General features: G+C 53.0%; 6 protein-coding genes across 6 annotated transcripts; 3 read left to right on the top strand and 3 right to left on the bottom strand.

Moving 5' to 3' along the window:
* Positions 1–376: 376 nt before the first annotated feature.
* On the bottom strand, positions 377–2,024 carry V2A60_000351 (uncharacterized protein; the record flags this gene model as incomplete). The annotated part of the gene is made up of 4 exons (XM_083251722.1): positions 377–871; positions 937–1,327; positions 1,375–1,507; positions 1,580–2,024. 4 exons carry the CDS (start codon positions 2,022–2,024, stop codon positions 377–379), a joined length of 1,464 nt encoding a protein of 487 aa, XP_083107848.1.
* A 587-nt stretch (positions 2,025–2,611) lies between these two features.
* On the bottom strand, positions 2,612–3,859 carry V2A60_000350 (uncharacterized protein; the record flags this gene model as incomplete). The annotated part of the gene is made up of 3 exons (XM_083251721.1): positions 2,612–2,835; positions 2,900–3,276; positions 3,828–3,859. The coding sequence occupies 3 exons, from the start codon at positions 3,857–3,859 to the stop codon at positions 2,612–2,614; spliced, it is 633 nt and encodes a 210-aa protein (XP_083107847.1).
* A 429-nt stretch (positions 3,860–4,288) lies between these two features.
* On the top strand, positions 4,289–5,241 carry V2A60_000349 (uncharacterized protein; the record flags this gene model as incomplete). The annotated part of the gene is made up of 3 exons (XM_083251720.1): positions 4,289–4,736; positions 4,811–4,929; positions 4,987–5,241. The coding sequence occupies 3 exons, from the start codon at positions 4,289–4,291 to the stop codon at positions 5,239–5,241; spliced, it is 822 nt and encodes a 273-aa protein (XP_083107846.1).
* Positions 5,242–5,658: 417 nt separating this feature from the next.
* V2A60_000348 (uncharacterized protein) lies at positions 5,659–6,205 on the bottom strand (the record flags this gene model as incomplete). The annotated part of the gene is made up of 2 exons (XM_083251719.1): positions 5,659–6,075; positions 6,140–6,205. 2 exons carry the CDS (start codon positions 6,203–6,205, stop codon positions 5,659–5,661), a joined length of 483 nt encoding a protein of 160 aa, XP_083107845.1.
* A 3,525-nt stretch (positions 6,206–9,730) lies between these two features.
* V2A60_000347 (uncharacterized protein) lies at positions 9,731–11,110 on the top strand (the record flags this gene model as incomplete). Its single annotated transcript, XM_083251718.1, has 1 exon — positions 9,731–11,110. The coding sequence occupies one exon, from the start codon at positions 9,731–9,733 to the stop codon at positions 11,108–11,110; it is 1,380 nt and encodes a 459-aa protein (XP_083107844.1).
* A 547-nt stretch (positions 11,111–11,657) lies between these two features.
* On the top strand, positions 11,658–12,626 carry V2A60_000346 (SAM-dependent methyltransferase; the record flags this gene model as incomplete). Its single annotated transcript, XM_083251717.1, has 1 exon — positions 11,658–12,626. One exon carries the CDS (start codon positions 11,658–11,660, stop codon positions 12,624–12,626), a length of 969 nt encoding a protein of 322 aa, XP_083107843.1.
* Positions 12,627–14,553: the final 1,927 nt, after the last annotated feature.

The raw sequence follows: 14,553 nt of genomic DNA, 5'->3' as shown, positions 1-14,553 counted from the left end.
AGCATCAACCGAAGCAGAAAACCTTATGATAAGTACCTAGGCTTTTTCGAAATGAAATGCGCTTCAGAGTTTAAGGCGATGACTCCCCGCGGTGTATCTTCTTCGCTTGGCGGGATGTTGCAAGGTTTTCGCGGGCCGCCAGCGCGCGCCACTGCGAACTCAAATATATGCGCGAAACTTCTCTCACTTTTTGACTACTGAGTTGAAGACCCCTTTGAGACCATATTATTGCACCGTATCATTATCCGGAATGAGGTCGGCCATCATCCGCATAACGATAAGACCTCGATAGTAGCACATGCAAGTCAACATATCAACCAGATTGCTATTCTATATATATAAAATATGAAAAAAGGAAAAAAGACACTGATTTTCGCTAAACATTGCTTTCAAATAGATGCGAGAGTCGCACATAGCTGAGAACGATGACGGCAGATCCAAAGAGTGCCCCAGCAAGCAGAAATGGAAGACCCAGCCATTCTGTGCCCCATCTCAAACCTTGTCGGAACGAGGCAGATAGGAGCGGACCGGCGATGATTGACCCCAAAGCCTCGAATATGCTAATGGTGGTGTACATGACGTCCGCATGGCTGCTGTCAATCACCGACGCCAGCAAACTTCGCGCAAGCATTGGATAAGCGTAGTTTAGTGTGAATAGTCCAAGGCCGACGGTCATGAAGGGAATTGTGCCCGAGAGTCCAATGATGAAGGCTCCCATCGACGAAGCGATGACGCTGAAGCGTGCAAGAAGGAGATCAGATCTCTGCGAAGGCAAGTCTTTTGTTCGCATGAGGAACTGCGTAACCGAAGGGAGAACAATCGCAAGGAGAACAAGGGTAATGAACCAGTGAATAGACAATAACAAGGAGGCCTGTGTGGCGGGTGGATAATTAGTATTTCATGGTGCATAGCCCTGAAAAGAAAGAGTGCACTTACGTCTGACCACGACCATCCATATCGTTTGGTAACATACTGTAGAAGAATATCGGGCGCGGAACGACCGAGTGTAGTTACGAGCAATGTAGACAATAGCGAGATAGATAGGAAGTTTTCCCGAGTAAACCACATGGCAGCATTCAGAACCTGTTGGACATGCCCGCGAAGTGTTTGTATCTCGGTGTCATCCGAAGCCTCTCCCTCTGAGATAGTCTTGACGTCGACTGTCTTCGCCGGAAAGCAGAAAGCAGTCAAGGTAGCGACTGCAGAGAAGGAAGCACCGCAGTAGATACACACCCATACACTCTTCCGCATGAGAAGAAAAGCCAGCAGGCTACCAAACACTTGACTGCCAATAGGTGTGGCGTTCACGTAGAAGAACGTGGTTGATCTATGCGCGTTAGTGAAAATGAAATAGTTGCATGCTTCGTGAAGTACCTTTGGCTTTCATGGACAGCGTCACTTAGCAGCGCAAAGATCATGGCATTGAAGACAGGCACACCGCCCCCAATGAATGTGAAGGAAGACGACAGCCATACAAGCCGCGGCGAAAAAATGGCCGGAAAAGAGCCTGCAGTCTTTGTTAGCGATGGGAATTTTTTGAATTTACTCGGAAAGCCAATGCATTGCAAACGAGGCATACAAATGAAGATGACGAATCCTGCCGCCAACGCGGCACCGAGGATGGACAAGGCTAAAATGAACTGCCTTCCGTACTTTTTTGCAGCCAGGCCGTACAGCATGGCAGTGAGAAGTCCTGGGATGAGATCAAAGGTAAGCTGCCAGCCACGGATGAATGACAGTTCCTGTTGGACATTTTGACCCTTGCAGCTACGATCTGCGCTGGTTGCATGATCGGAGTGCATTTGCCGACAGATGATGCCTTCTAAAATCTGGTTGAGGGGAACCGTGACGAGGATGTTGCCTATTTCCATGCAGATGCTCAGAAAAAAGCACCTGAAGATGATGGCATATGACCCATTGCCGGATGCTGTGCCCTGGGGGACTGGTGAGATGAGGCGGCTATGCTCATTCTGAGCAGTCGGGTTGGAGCAAAGGCTCTCAAAGTGCTCCTCATCCGCAGCCATTCTCTGTCAACAACAAAGAGAGCGAAACCGGCTCACAATCAAAGTGAAGGCTATCAGGTTTAGGCATAGTGACAGAGTTGGACGCACCGCAAGGAAGGCGGAAGGTCATCTAGATATCCCAGAGGTCCGGTTTGCGAAGCTCACTCTTGCGAGGAGGACGCTCTTAGTGCGTGATGCAGCAAAACCTGCCACGACACACGTGTGCAGGCTGCAGCACTTGATATCAACGCCTGATATGCGCCACAGGGCATATGAGTACCATCATGTGCATCGAATCCACGAGTGACGTTTTTGTGTGGCCTCCGGGAATTTGTTCGGGAGAATGATGATCGCTGCCGCTATAGGGTGTATTTCCTCGCACAGTTCAGCGGAGCGAGTGTGCTTTGATTCCAATTCACCATCATGAGCAACGACTATAGGGACTTTATTTCTACAAGGACTTCGTTTTTCTGTGCGCCTGTCTCATCGAAAACGGGGACCAGTGAGTGCCCGCAGCCCAGGTAGTAAGACTGGACTGTGCTTAGTGGCTGCCCTCATTGAGCCTCGGCGGCGACATTGCTTTTTGCTTCATTATGTCTAAGATGGAGCTAATACGCATAACAATGCAGACCGTTTGTTGTTTCCATCACTTGAGAAACCGATACATCTTTTGTAAAGCCGTCAAACAGAAGCGCGTCGTCCAACCGGGCAGCCCCAGTGGAGTTGTACATGTGCTGTCCCAAGTATTGCTGATATCGATCGCTGGGATTTTGTCGCTGCCATACCCACCACAGTCTGTCCAGATTTACATGATGCAAGAAGAACAGAGGATCTTGTGATGTTTATCAGAATGATGGACACAGGGGACGACTTCTTTTGTATAAGTTGCTGCTCACCGTTGGCTGCTGTCATGGCCTTGAAGTCCCCGTTGATGGAGTTGTGGAGCGTATTATGCAGGTCTCTCTCGACCCGACGCAGGAAGCTGGAATAGTTGCTCTGTCTCAGGATCTCACCAATGTTCTCGGGGCCAAATTTATCACCCGGAAGGCGACCCATGATCTTGCCGTCGCTGAAGCCTCTTGAGAGGCAGTGCTCGGCAAAGGTGTGGTTGTAAATAATCGGCCGCAAGTCCGCGAATGGGCCATCAATCACACAGCGGCCATTTCCGACCGTCTCTACGCCGAGAGAGTCTCCGTCTCCGCCGAATCCAGTGCTGTTGTCCCAGATGGACGAACGCGCGAGGTCCATCCAGTCCAATGACCAGTCCCAGTACCTGGAAAGGAGCATTAGAACTAGTATCAAAAAAACATCGCAACGCGAAACGCACGGCAGCAAGCCTCGGAAGCCACAGTGGCGCTTCAGCTTCGACTCAATGACCGCTAATACGTGTCGATGCCATGGTAGAAAGCAGGCGGAGCGGTGACCTACGGGAGAGATGCACACCCGGTTCAGCTTGTCTCACACAGTGCCGTGCAGCTTGTTGACTCACACAAATTTCCTATTCCTCCATGTAATATCGCAATATCATCGTAGATTGTTCGATTCATCTGCCAAGTCGACGGAGTTTTTGATATACACTTTATCGCATGTACAAAGTCTTCTCGTTCTTCTGCTCTCAGAGCCCGCCACTCGCGACGAATCGATGGATTGGTGCAGGCGTTTGGTGGCGGGCGCACATGGTCAGCCTGCATGACCAGGACAAAAAATGTGGCCAGTGTGACCAAGGCGAAGCCGGACAAGACTGCCAGGGACTGTCTGGTTCGCGATGATACATGCTCACGTTGCTCATCGGATTGGGGCCTGCTGCCTTCAAGCACCACATACTTTGGCTCATCGGTGGACTGCAGCCACGGCATCGTCGCCGAAATATTTACTCAGTTCAGTACAATATATGAGGTCGTCTGCCTGGGTTTCGAGAGTTGACCGAGCCCTCGCAGACGCAAACAGACTTCGAATGCCGTGGGTGTGATCTGGCTCGGGATGGTTCAAGGGTTTTGGCGCCGAGTCTATGAACCGTTTGTCTACAGGAAGATTAATCTAGTCGACGCATTACAGATGATTGCCGAGGCGCGCCAATATTCATAGTATTAGAACGAGCGTACGGGACCTGCTGCATGTGCGCGCCCGCCTCCTCAATTTGGCGCGGCAGGGACTTGGCGGCGCCAAAGTACTCCACGACGCAACTGTGGTATCCATGTCCACAGTATCTATGTCCATAAACATTTCACACACCTACTATGCAGCAGCTATAGTCAAACTCTGCCCAGGCTTTGATGCACTACGCCATGGAGAAATACAGAAGTAGCAGCAGCAGCAGCTCAACAGCACGAGACTTGGAGGTGGATATCTCGCTGGAAGAAAAGGAATCGCTCTTGAATACCGCCATGAGACAGAGGAGAGAACCAAACAAAAAGTCGAGGGTCGTTTTTATTGCTTTGCTGGTTGCGATTTTGGCAGTGTCCAATGTGATCCTTGGCGTGATACTGCTCGGTCAACAGCAGAGCAGCCACAAACCTCCGAGCGACGCGCATGCTTCGCATGAGTATCCTCATAAGCATCCCCATGAGCATAAGAAACCAATACCAGTGCCTTTGGGTGGCCTTCCACATGTCAATGCTCACCCAGATTGGCTGCCGCCCGAGGAATGGCGCACTGAAGTGTTTCGGCTGCATCAAATCTACGGAGAAGAACCCATAGGCACGGCGAAGGAAGCCTGGCTCTCAATGATTCCAAGTAAGCAATGAGATTTACAAATGTCTTTAAAATTGTTGCTGTTTTCTATTGCTAACTCTCCTCCGCTTTTTCAGAAGGCAAAGGCTTTATTGTGGTGAAGAACGATACCGAGTTGCCTCACATGCCCGGACTCCGGCGACCAGCCCACGAGCAGAAAGCATGCGTGGCAATATTTCATCAAATGCATTGTTTAGTAAGTAAAAGAAGTATTCAGACAACCTGATGTTTATACTGATGACAGTTGGCATAGTACATTACCTACAAGGCATACTGGAACGCCCGCGGCGGCCAGTTCGACGAGATCCCGCCCGAGCATCTTATACACTGCTGGGACTACTTGAGACAAAGCATCATGTGTGCTGGAGACACATCTCTTGAGTGGGTCAATAAAGAGGAGACATTTCAGACTTCTGGATGGGGCTTTCAGCATACTTGCAAGAATTTCGATGCTATTTTTGAGTGGACAGAGTCAAATCGCTTCACAGAAAAGGTGGAAATTGATTAGCCGTGCCTGGACTCAAATTACATAGCTGTTTCAACTGAAGAAGAAGGATATTACAAAGGAAAATTGATTTTGAACAAAAAGTCTTCGGCTCTCAAAAGAGGCAGCACTGAAAATTTGTGTGCAGTGTCTTCGGTAGAGGGTATGGCTACTAGACTTATATGTTCCTTTACACCTCGGCCGTTGAACGAACATATGAATAGGGTATCAATAGATCAAGTCTGCCGACATATACTAGACGACATAACTGTACAAGGTGAATAGCTAATTTCACTAATGAAATACTCTAGATGCATATTTACGAGGGACTTAGAGAGAACAAGTGCAGGGGCAACGTAATGTAAATTCGGGATTCTGTGGGTAGTTGGACTATATGAGCACTGTCAAACCATACGCTGCGACTTGTAGATGCGAAGAGAATTACTCAGGACCAATAGTGTAATCTTCGACAGACTTGCCACGCTTCTCGGGACCGATGGTGTAGTCTTCAACAGATTTTCCACGCTTCTCTGGACCAATAGTATAATCCTCAACAGACCTGCCGCGCTTCTCGGGGCCGATGGTGTAGTCCTCGACAGACTTGCCACGCTTCTCGGGACCGATGGTGTAGTCTTCAACAGATTTTCCACGCTTCTCAGGACCGATGGTGTAGTCTTCAACAGATTTTCCACGCTTCTCAGGACCGATAGTATAGTCCTCGACAGACTTGCCACGCTTCTCGGGGCCAATGGTATAGTCCTCGACAGACTTGGCACGCTTCTCAGGACCGATGGTATAGTCCTCGACAGACTTGGCGCGCTTCTCAGGACCGATGGTATAGTCCTCGACGCTTTGGCCCTTTGGTAGTAGTTTAGAAAAGCCGGAAGACGTCAAAAATCGATTTTCGCAGTGAAAAACATACCGGCGTTGGCGCAGCGCTGGAGCAAGCTGCGAGAGCTGCAAGAACGAAAGCAACGGAAAACTTCATCTCTCTGGTTTGAGCTGAAACTTCTCGGTTAATTGGAAAAGTATGTGAGAATAAACTCTCGCTTTCTGAAGCTCCATCATGCGTGTTATATTGTGCGCTCTAAAGCTATGTTGGCGACCGGATCTGGCGCTGATACTCCGAACGAGCCGTGGACAGTAGAGGACGATCTCCATGGTACTGCAGTGCAGCGCCTACCATCCTCATAGGTGCGCCTGACCTACTAGACCCACTTGAATTTGAATATTATGTTCTGTTTGGCGTTTTACAAGGCACGACTCTCGAGTAACAAGGCCGCCAAAGTTCAGTACCAAATCTGCCGCAGGTGGGCGCCGGCAGGCGCAGTGAGAAAGCAGTACGCGGGGTACATGCTACACAGCATCTAGAAGTTGCATAGTGGTAGTCAAACATGAAAACTGCCATGTTATAGAAAAACAAAACCAAGATATGCTCCCTTGTGCACTTCTCTCCAATCACATGGCACGTTCGAGGTGGTTGGCGCGTGTTTATCAATCTCCTTCCAACACTCTTCAACACAGCCCCCAAACTCTTGCACAATACCCGATCCGGCATCCAAAAGAGACAAGTTCGTCATAATGTCCCGGAAAACCGGGCGCTGAGAGCGCGTGGCGAGACTCGCAGTGGTACAGTAGGCCCATGCTAGATATTTGAAGTTGGTGGCGGCTGACAGCATCTCCCAAGAAGAAAGAATCTGGCATATGTTTTGATGAATCTCGGGTACCCCTGTTAAAGCACCAGAAATGACTGTATTCAGGTAAATCAATGCTGCATGCCCGAATACGCGAGCTCGTATCGCGTGGTCTGAAGGTGTATGGCTGTGGTCTGCGTCGTTTGGGTGTTCTGATGGATTGCTGTCGTGGTTTGATAAATGTTCCATTTCCTGCTGCAGAGCTGCTTCGATCTTACAAGCTCTGTGGACGAGGTCTCTGACACTGAGAGTGCCGTTGCATAGTTGAGTTCGCTTTCTTATTTCCAACGCCGTTATCTCCATGATATTGCGCAGAACCCAAGCATCGCAGCCTGTGATTTCTCTAAGAACCGACGAAAATGCATCTTCTGCAAGGAGATTGCGGTAGAATGTTTCCAATGCGGGTGTTCGGCCCTCTGCTGCCGCGCATAGAATGTCATTCCAAACAAATGCCGCGATGAAGAAGAGTGCTGCAGTCTGTTCCATAACGGAGGGGGACAATGAAGCGGCGACATGACTTGGGCATGAAGCTGCCCCTGAATCAACATGGCGTTCTCTTAACGCTGCGCCAGAGAAATTATTCGATTGGTCAAGGCGCAGAAAGTCCAACACCTGCCCTAGCACAGACTCCTGTTCGACAAGAAAATCCGACACCCCGCCAAGGTAGAACTGGCAGCTCTGCTTATTATTCCCGAGAGCCTGGAAGTCACGTCTCAGCTTCATGACCAGTGGGGAAGAGATCGCAGCTGAGCAGGCAATACTGACCTCTAGCAAGGCCAGCTGCATACCGCAGATGATAGGTTCTGCGTGCACGCAAGGCGCGTTCAAAAAGATGGTGTTGAAATCCCGGATGGCCAAGTCTCGATGTCTTTGGTACTTGATGAAAGCTAGTTCTCTAGCACTAGAGTCTGCAGCATTATCTAGATGCACGAAATAAGCGCTCATGCTGAGCGAGGCATTGAAAAAGCTTGGTGATCGGAGCATCAAACATAAAAGCGAAGTTTTTTGGGGCGTTGATGGAGGACTGTATAGTAGATACTGGCGGCTGAATGTGGACTCTATAAAGTCCATCACGAGTAGTATATCCGACTCTGGGGCTTTGGTACCAAAATGGCTGGAATTTGGTGGAAATTCAAGCACACCGAGGCCGACATGAGATTGGTGGCTTGAGGTTATAGGCGGCACAACCGGTAAGCACGGAGCGATACTGTAACTTGGCTCACTCATCCAGGTCTCGTCGTCGAAAGGAAAGGGAAAGTCTGCAATGATGCGTTCCAGTTGAGACTCTGCAAGGTTCCCAAAGTCAGTGTCAGCAGTCTGTCGTGGCGGCGAGCAAGACACTGTAGTATCTGTCTGGTTTGCCGGGCAGGGTACTCCAACATGGTCGGTAGAAGAGCTTTCCACAGTCGTTGATTCTACACTACCACTCGAAGACATTGATATTGTGCGTTGCTTTTGAGCATGGCGACGAATCTTCTTGGCTTCTTCTTTCTCCAAGTCGCCTCTGTCTTTCCAGGTCGGCCGAGGCCCATAGCCATGGCAGAGAACACCAAATTGATGGCAGTTCGTGCAAGGGGGGCCGTCCTCGACACACTTTTTCTTTCGGAGGCGGCAAGTCCAGCACCCCGTTTTGCTGCGCTGCCGGGCGGACATGTCTTACTCGAGGCGCTGATGCAATGTCACGGTGCCCAGAGGCTGAGATTCGACGGGCTCGCTGGGACACGTAAAGTATAATACAAGTAGACGACGGATGAGTAACTATTCAATTCTTCTGACTAGGTGCTGCAGAATTCTTCCACCTCTTGCAAGATATCCGCCTCCGGCATTATCTGGTATGATATGATCGATGCTCATGGGAAGATCTTGATATTGTCACAGTAAAGGCCATATGCAGAGTTTGCAGCTGAATAGGTAGTATACATTAGCTTAGCATGCAGCGGTTTCTCTGGCTGCACTATGTCACTGCGTGAGGTAATAGCACAGGGCTCACGCTGCAGACACGGAAACGGAAGAACGATATATTAATGCATTAAGAAAAGCTATTACATGACAAAGAGACTCGAACAAACATTAGAAAAGAGGTTAATGGCCCTGGCAAAACAAATATAGATCAGTAATTTAGGGGCAGGGGATGGTGGAAAGAAAGACGAGTACTGACTGATGGTGTGAAGGCGGCAGGCAGCAAATTCAGTGGTAGGGGTAACTAAATAAAGCTTAGAGACCCTAGTTCAATAGGCACCTCTTATTATAGAGGGACCCTGCGGCTCCCTATAGTCTAGGATCTGCACAGGAAGGAGTCGTCATGCCATGGACGAGTTCATGGATCTGGAAGCGCACGTCGCCCCCCTCGGCACAGAAGTGCCACGGCGATAGCACACCGCCATGCGATGCTGGACTCGATAGTAGTCGCAGACCGATTGCAAAATACGCTGAGCGATTGCACAATGCGCTACAAAAACAGAAAAGGTCTCATGACGTGGCTACTGCATGCTGCTGCATGATGCAGACGCAGATGCAGGAGAGAGCAAAGCTACCTGTTGATGTACCAAAGCTGCCTGCTGAAACCGGCTTATCGGGCGGGATTCTACCAGCCCATGTGAAGGGGTTCCGTTCAATCGTTCACTTCGGCCGGACCCCGGCTCATTTTCGAATTTTCCGTTGAGTTTGTCGAGTGTGTAGTGAGGCTGTAGTGTTGAGGAGGGAAAAAAAAAGAAATATTGACGTAGCGAACCTGGCTTCCACCAACAACCTTGCTTCAACAGGCAAACGGGGCAAATTGAGGACTGAGTATAACACTGAGCATATTCTGTCTTGAAACAATGACGCTGAAAATGATATGCTCTACGCCGCAGAATAGTTTGCACTCGAGTAGCCCGGGCGTCGGAACATTGTCCCAGCATGATGAGGCCGTTTTGTGGCTGCAGAATCTCATTCGCGACGTCGACAGCAGGGCATGCCGCGGCTCGGGCAGCCTTCACCCTTGCGTCGCCAGTCTCCGAGATCTGATCCGAGGCAGAGCGCAGCTTCGCATGTGGGCGTCGGCCATGTTCGAGGAGGTGCCCAACAAGATTCCCTACAACCGCGTCGACGGGGCGGAGCCGCCGCGGAGCCCCGTGCGAGGCTACGAGCACATGCTGGAGCTGCTGAGCGTCATCGTGCCCGAAGTCGCGCCGACGTGGAGCCTGGCGGCGGCGGGCATCGGCCTCATGGGCCTGCCCTTCCAGGCCGTCCTCGACTGGCCCATGGGCACGCCGAGCGGGCACGCCTTCTTCCTCGACGGCGAGGTCAACGCCTGCTTCCGGGCGATGCTGGCCGCGTGGCGCGACGGGCTGCTCGCGACGGGCCGGTCGCGCGGCGTCCTCACGACGGCGCCGGGCCACTGGCTGAGCCCCGAGGCGGTGGCGGCCATGGAGCGGGACGCCAACCTCGACCCGGGCCGGCGGTACACGTTTGCGCAGCTCTTCGCGTGCGACCCGGACGGCGACCCGGCGCACTGGGGGTTCCGCTCCTGGGACGACTTCTTCACGCGGCGCTTCCGGGACGTGGACCGGCTGCGCCCCGTGGGCTACCCGGACGAGCCGGCGTGGGTCGTGAGCCCGTGCGAGGCGACGCCGGCGGCCATCAAGTCCGAGGTCCGCGAGGTCGACCAGTTCTGGCTCAAGGGGACCGGCTACTCCGTCTCCGACATGCTCGGCCGCCACCCGTGGGCCGGGCGCTTCGTGGGCGGCACCGTGCACCAGTCGGTGCTGATGACGACGTCGTACCACCGCTGGTGCGCGCCCGTGTCGGGCCGCGTCGTCCACGCCGCGGTCCTGCCGGGCACGTACTTTTCGGAGCGCTCCACCAACGGGCTCGGCAGCGAGCCGGTCCTGCCGCCGCTGTACAACCTCGTGTACCTGAGCCACGTCGCGACGCGCGCCGTCGTCTTCATCGAGGCCGACGGGCCCGTCGGGCTCATGTGCTTCCTGGCCATTGGCGTCGCCGACGTGTCGTCGTGCGAGGTGCTCCCCAAGTTCATGGCCGGCTGGCCGCAGCCCATCACCAAGGGGGAGGAGCTCGGCTCGTTCCACTACGGCGGCTCCAGCCAGTGCCTCCTGTTCCGCCGGGGCCTGAAGCTCGCCTTCGCGGAGGGAGCGCTGCCGGGAAACCGGAACAGGAACCTTGCCGTTCGCAGCCCCTTGGCGCACGCATACGTATAGTCGCAGCAATGAGACGGTGAATAAAATCCATTACAAAATGATTTGACGAATACGTGATACGGAGAGAGGGGGCAAAAAAGAAGCCCCCACTGCATGCAGCGGCGTTCTGCGGGCGAGTGGAAGCTGAGTGCATGATGGCGTCGCGGAGGCTGCAGCTCAGCTGCTCGCGAGCCCGCTACCGCACGGCACGCACGTCAACTTTGTTTGGCGCGCCAAAAGAGAACTTTTGATCTGCACCTGCACGCATCTAGACCGGGTTCGAATGATCGACGAAGGCGCCTTCATGTGCTTTGTGATGTCACCGGGCCCCGGGGACGGCCGCCTCGCGTACGCACATCTCTGCTGCGCGCCAGTTGCAAATCCGTTGGAGCCTCGTAACTGACACTGGGAAAGCATCAAAAGCTGTCAGCGCGGACAAGTTCCCTCGGCCAGCCTACAGAAAGCAAGCATCTCTCATTCTACCAGGAACATAAAAACTCGTAGCAGGACATTTACTCATTGGGCAAGAAAAAAAATACAAAAAGAAAGGGGGCCAAAGCAGCAAGCAATGGAGTGTTCACCAGCGCCGATCCACGTCATCGAGTCCGGGTACTCCGACCCGTACCAGGAGGCGATGCTCGTCAACTACGACGACCCGCCCGAGGTGTGGCAAAAGGTGCTGGGCGAGACGCTCTCGTTCAACGGGGGCGTGTTCTCGGAGGAGGAGCTGGCGGCCGGGCCGCGGGCCGGGCCCGTCGGTCCATCTGAGCTTCGTGGCATCCGCCGACAGCTCCAACTGGCCGGGCTGGTGGAGGACGACGACAACGACGACGACGACGCGGCGTGGAAGCCGTCGCCGCGACCGCTCAAGAGAATCATGGATCTGGGGTGCGGCTGGGGCGTGCTGACGCAGCACCTGGCCCGGACGTTCCCGAACTGCCCGCGCATCGACGCCGTCAACCTCAGCCGGCCGCAGCTGCGCTACTGCGCGGACCAGCTGCCGGCGGAGCTCCGGGGCCGGGTGCGGCTGTACGAGTGCAACGTGCAGGACGTGGGCGAGCTGCCGGACCCGGCCACGCCGTACGACTTTGTCTTTGTGCGCGGCGTGTGGTTCCACTGCCTGCCGGCCGTCTTTGAGGCGTCGGTGGCGGGCGTCGCGCAGCGCATGGCCCCGGGCGGGATCCTGCTGCTTTCGGATCCCCTGTACAGAGAAGAAGAAGAAGGACAAGGGGCGGAGGTACAGGGCGGCGGCGGCGGCGTCGGCACCGAGGACCACAAAACGCCGGCCTACTACACCTCGGTCCTGCGCGGAAACGGGTTCCGGATACGGGACATGCGCGCGCTGCCGTCCGACGCCGAGCTCATCCACTGGTTCCTGATGCTCAAGCTTAACATCGAGGCCAACTTTCCGGGGTACCCCGAGGGCGTCTCGGCGGCGGTGCGGGACTTGCACGATTTTGCCGAGAGCTTCACGGCCAAGGTGGCTGCGGGACGGGTCTCGATGTACACCGTCGTGGCGGAAAGAATGGCAGCTTGAGGGTTTTTTTTCTTTGTATTGCTACATTCGACTTCATACACGTAACAAGATGTTTACCAACACAAGATGTACGTGCCTGACGCTCGGCCAAATCGGACGAGGGTGCTTCGGAGCAATGCGTGGCGGGAGGCGTCGTTTTCATAACTCCATAAATATAGAAGGCAGACTCAATGTTCACTGTCCAGTAGAGAGATATGAATTAAAGAGCAATCTTCCACCTCTTCTATTAATAGAATAGAGGGCACGCCCGTATTTTCATATCGATTCATGGCAGATGGTGTGGGACGATGGCAACCGGCAATTACCTGGCTGGCTGCTTGGGTAGGTGAGAGGTCTCGCACTCAACTGTTTCGGGAGACGGATGCAGCGGCGGTGGAACAAGAGAAACCACGGCTCCAGGGTTGGCGCTGGAGACGATGGAGAGGGCCCGATCGTAGATTTCAGGGCCTGAACGGGTGGTTCACGAGACCTTGTTGCGAGGGAGCAGGGCTACTCCCCTTATTCATGTCCGAGCACCACTGTTTACGACTGAGATTTACTACAATGGGGGAGGGTATAGTGTTGAGGCTTCATCGACTTTGTTCTCAGAGCTTTAGATGGCAACTTGCCTTTTTTTCACTCTTAGGAGAAGGAAAAAACTTGTTGGGCAAGGGGGGCAGTAGTGCTTTGTCGCAGTCTGACGTAGTGTTGTGCTGTAGGTACATGGCACAGACCCGTTGCGGCGAGTAATATAGAATGGAATCTTGGGTAAGAATGGGGCGGGATCTTAATAAAGACGCAGATTTCATCAGGTGTGTCAGGAACTGTTGGCCCAGCTGCACTGATAGGCAAGCTTGGCCGGTCGTACGATTCGGCGAAACTGGGGGTCCCTTGTTGGAGAGGGGCCGTGATGGAGAAACTTGTTCAATCGTGAATGGCAAAGGGGATGGGATAAAGTGAGACAATTGGATCAAGTAATGGCATGGCGCACAGCCTGCCTCTACAAGGCTGGCTGGCCAATGTCGAGCGAGAAATTGTTGAGGGATATTTATCGTCATACTACGTAGCAGAGAAGGACGAGCGGGCGGCGGCGAATGGGTGGCGCTGAGTGAGACTGATAAGTGGCGGGCCGATGCTCCGGTACAAGGGGTTGCGGCAGGTCCGGCGCCGGAGACGGGGGAGGTTGGACGTGGGCGGGTTATTGTTGTGAATGGGGGGATGGTAAAAAAAGAAAAATAAAAATAAACTTGGGTTAGTGCTTGAAGACGAGGACGAGTCAAGGTCCTTAGGAGAGAGAGAAAGACAGAGACGACAGACGACAGGCGACAGACCGGACCGACTGGGTCAAACAGATTCATGTCAGGGCTTGTCAGAGGCTGACGACGTGTGTGTGTCTATATTACGCATGAGATGCTAAGCAGCATGCTCAGTAAGAAGAGAAGGAGACGAAAAGACTGGGCATAGCAAAGCACGCCCGGACCGCCAGTCTCTGGCTGGTCTTGTTTTTTTTCTTTCGGCTTTTTTTTCCTTCTTACCTAGCCCAGCGGTACGGCCGGGTCAGTCGTCTGAAGACGAGAGAAAAAAAAAAGACACCGAACCCACGAGGAAAAAATAGCCTTCTTTGGCAGGCTATTTTTTTCTTTTGGGCGGGTCTTGGCCTTTTGGTTGGTGGTTTGTTATCTCGAGGCAAAGATAAGGGAAAAAAATTACTCCAAGGGTAGAATAATCTACGGATACCAGAATTGGGTCTGTACCTGTATGCTGTACTGTTACTGGTAGTTGCGACACTTGGGAGGGGCTTGTGTGAGGCGGGGCGGGCGGGCAGTTCCCCCTCCCCCTTGTTGACAGACGCTTTATTAGTTAGCGGGTTGGCTAGCGGACTGGAGGGGAAAAAAAAAAAAAGAGCAGGCAACTGGAATTGGAGCTTGAATAAGGAGAATGATGATTG

The sequence above is a fragment of the Cordyceps javanica genome, chromosome 1 (genome assembly GCF_051103115.1).
Source record: "Cordyceps javanica chromosome 1, complete sequence".
NCBI classification, from domain to species: domain Eukaryota; kingdom Fungi; phylum Ascomycota; class Sordariomycetes; order Hypocreales; family Cordycipitaceae; genus Cordyceps; species Cordyceps javanica.
This window is presented reverse-complemented; position numbering and strand designations above follow the sequence as displayed.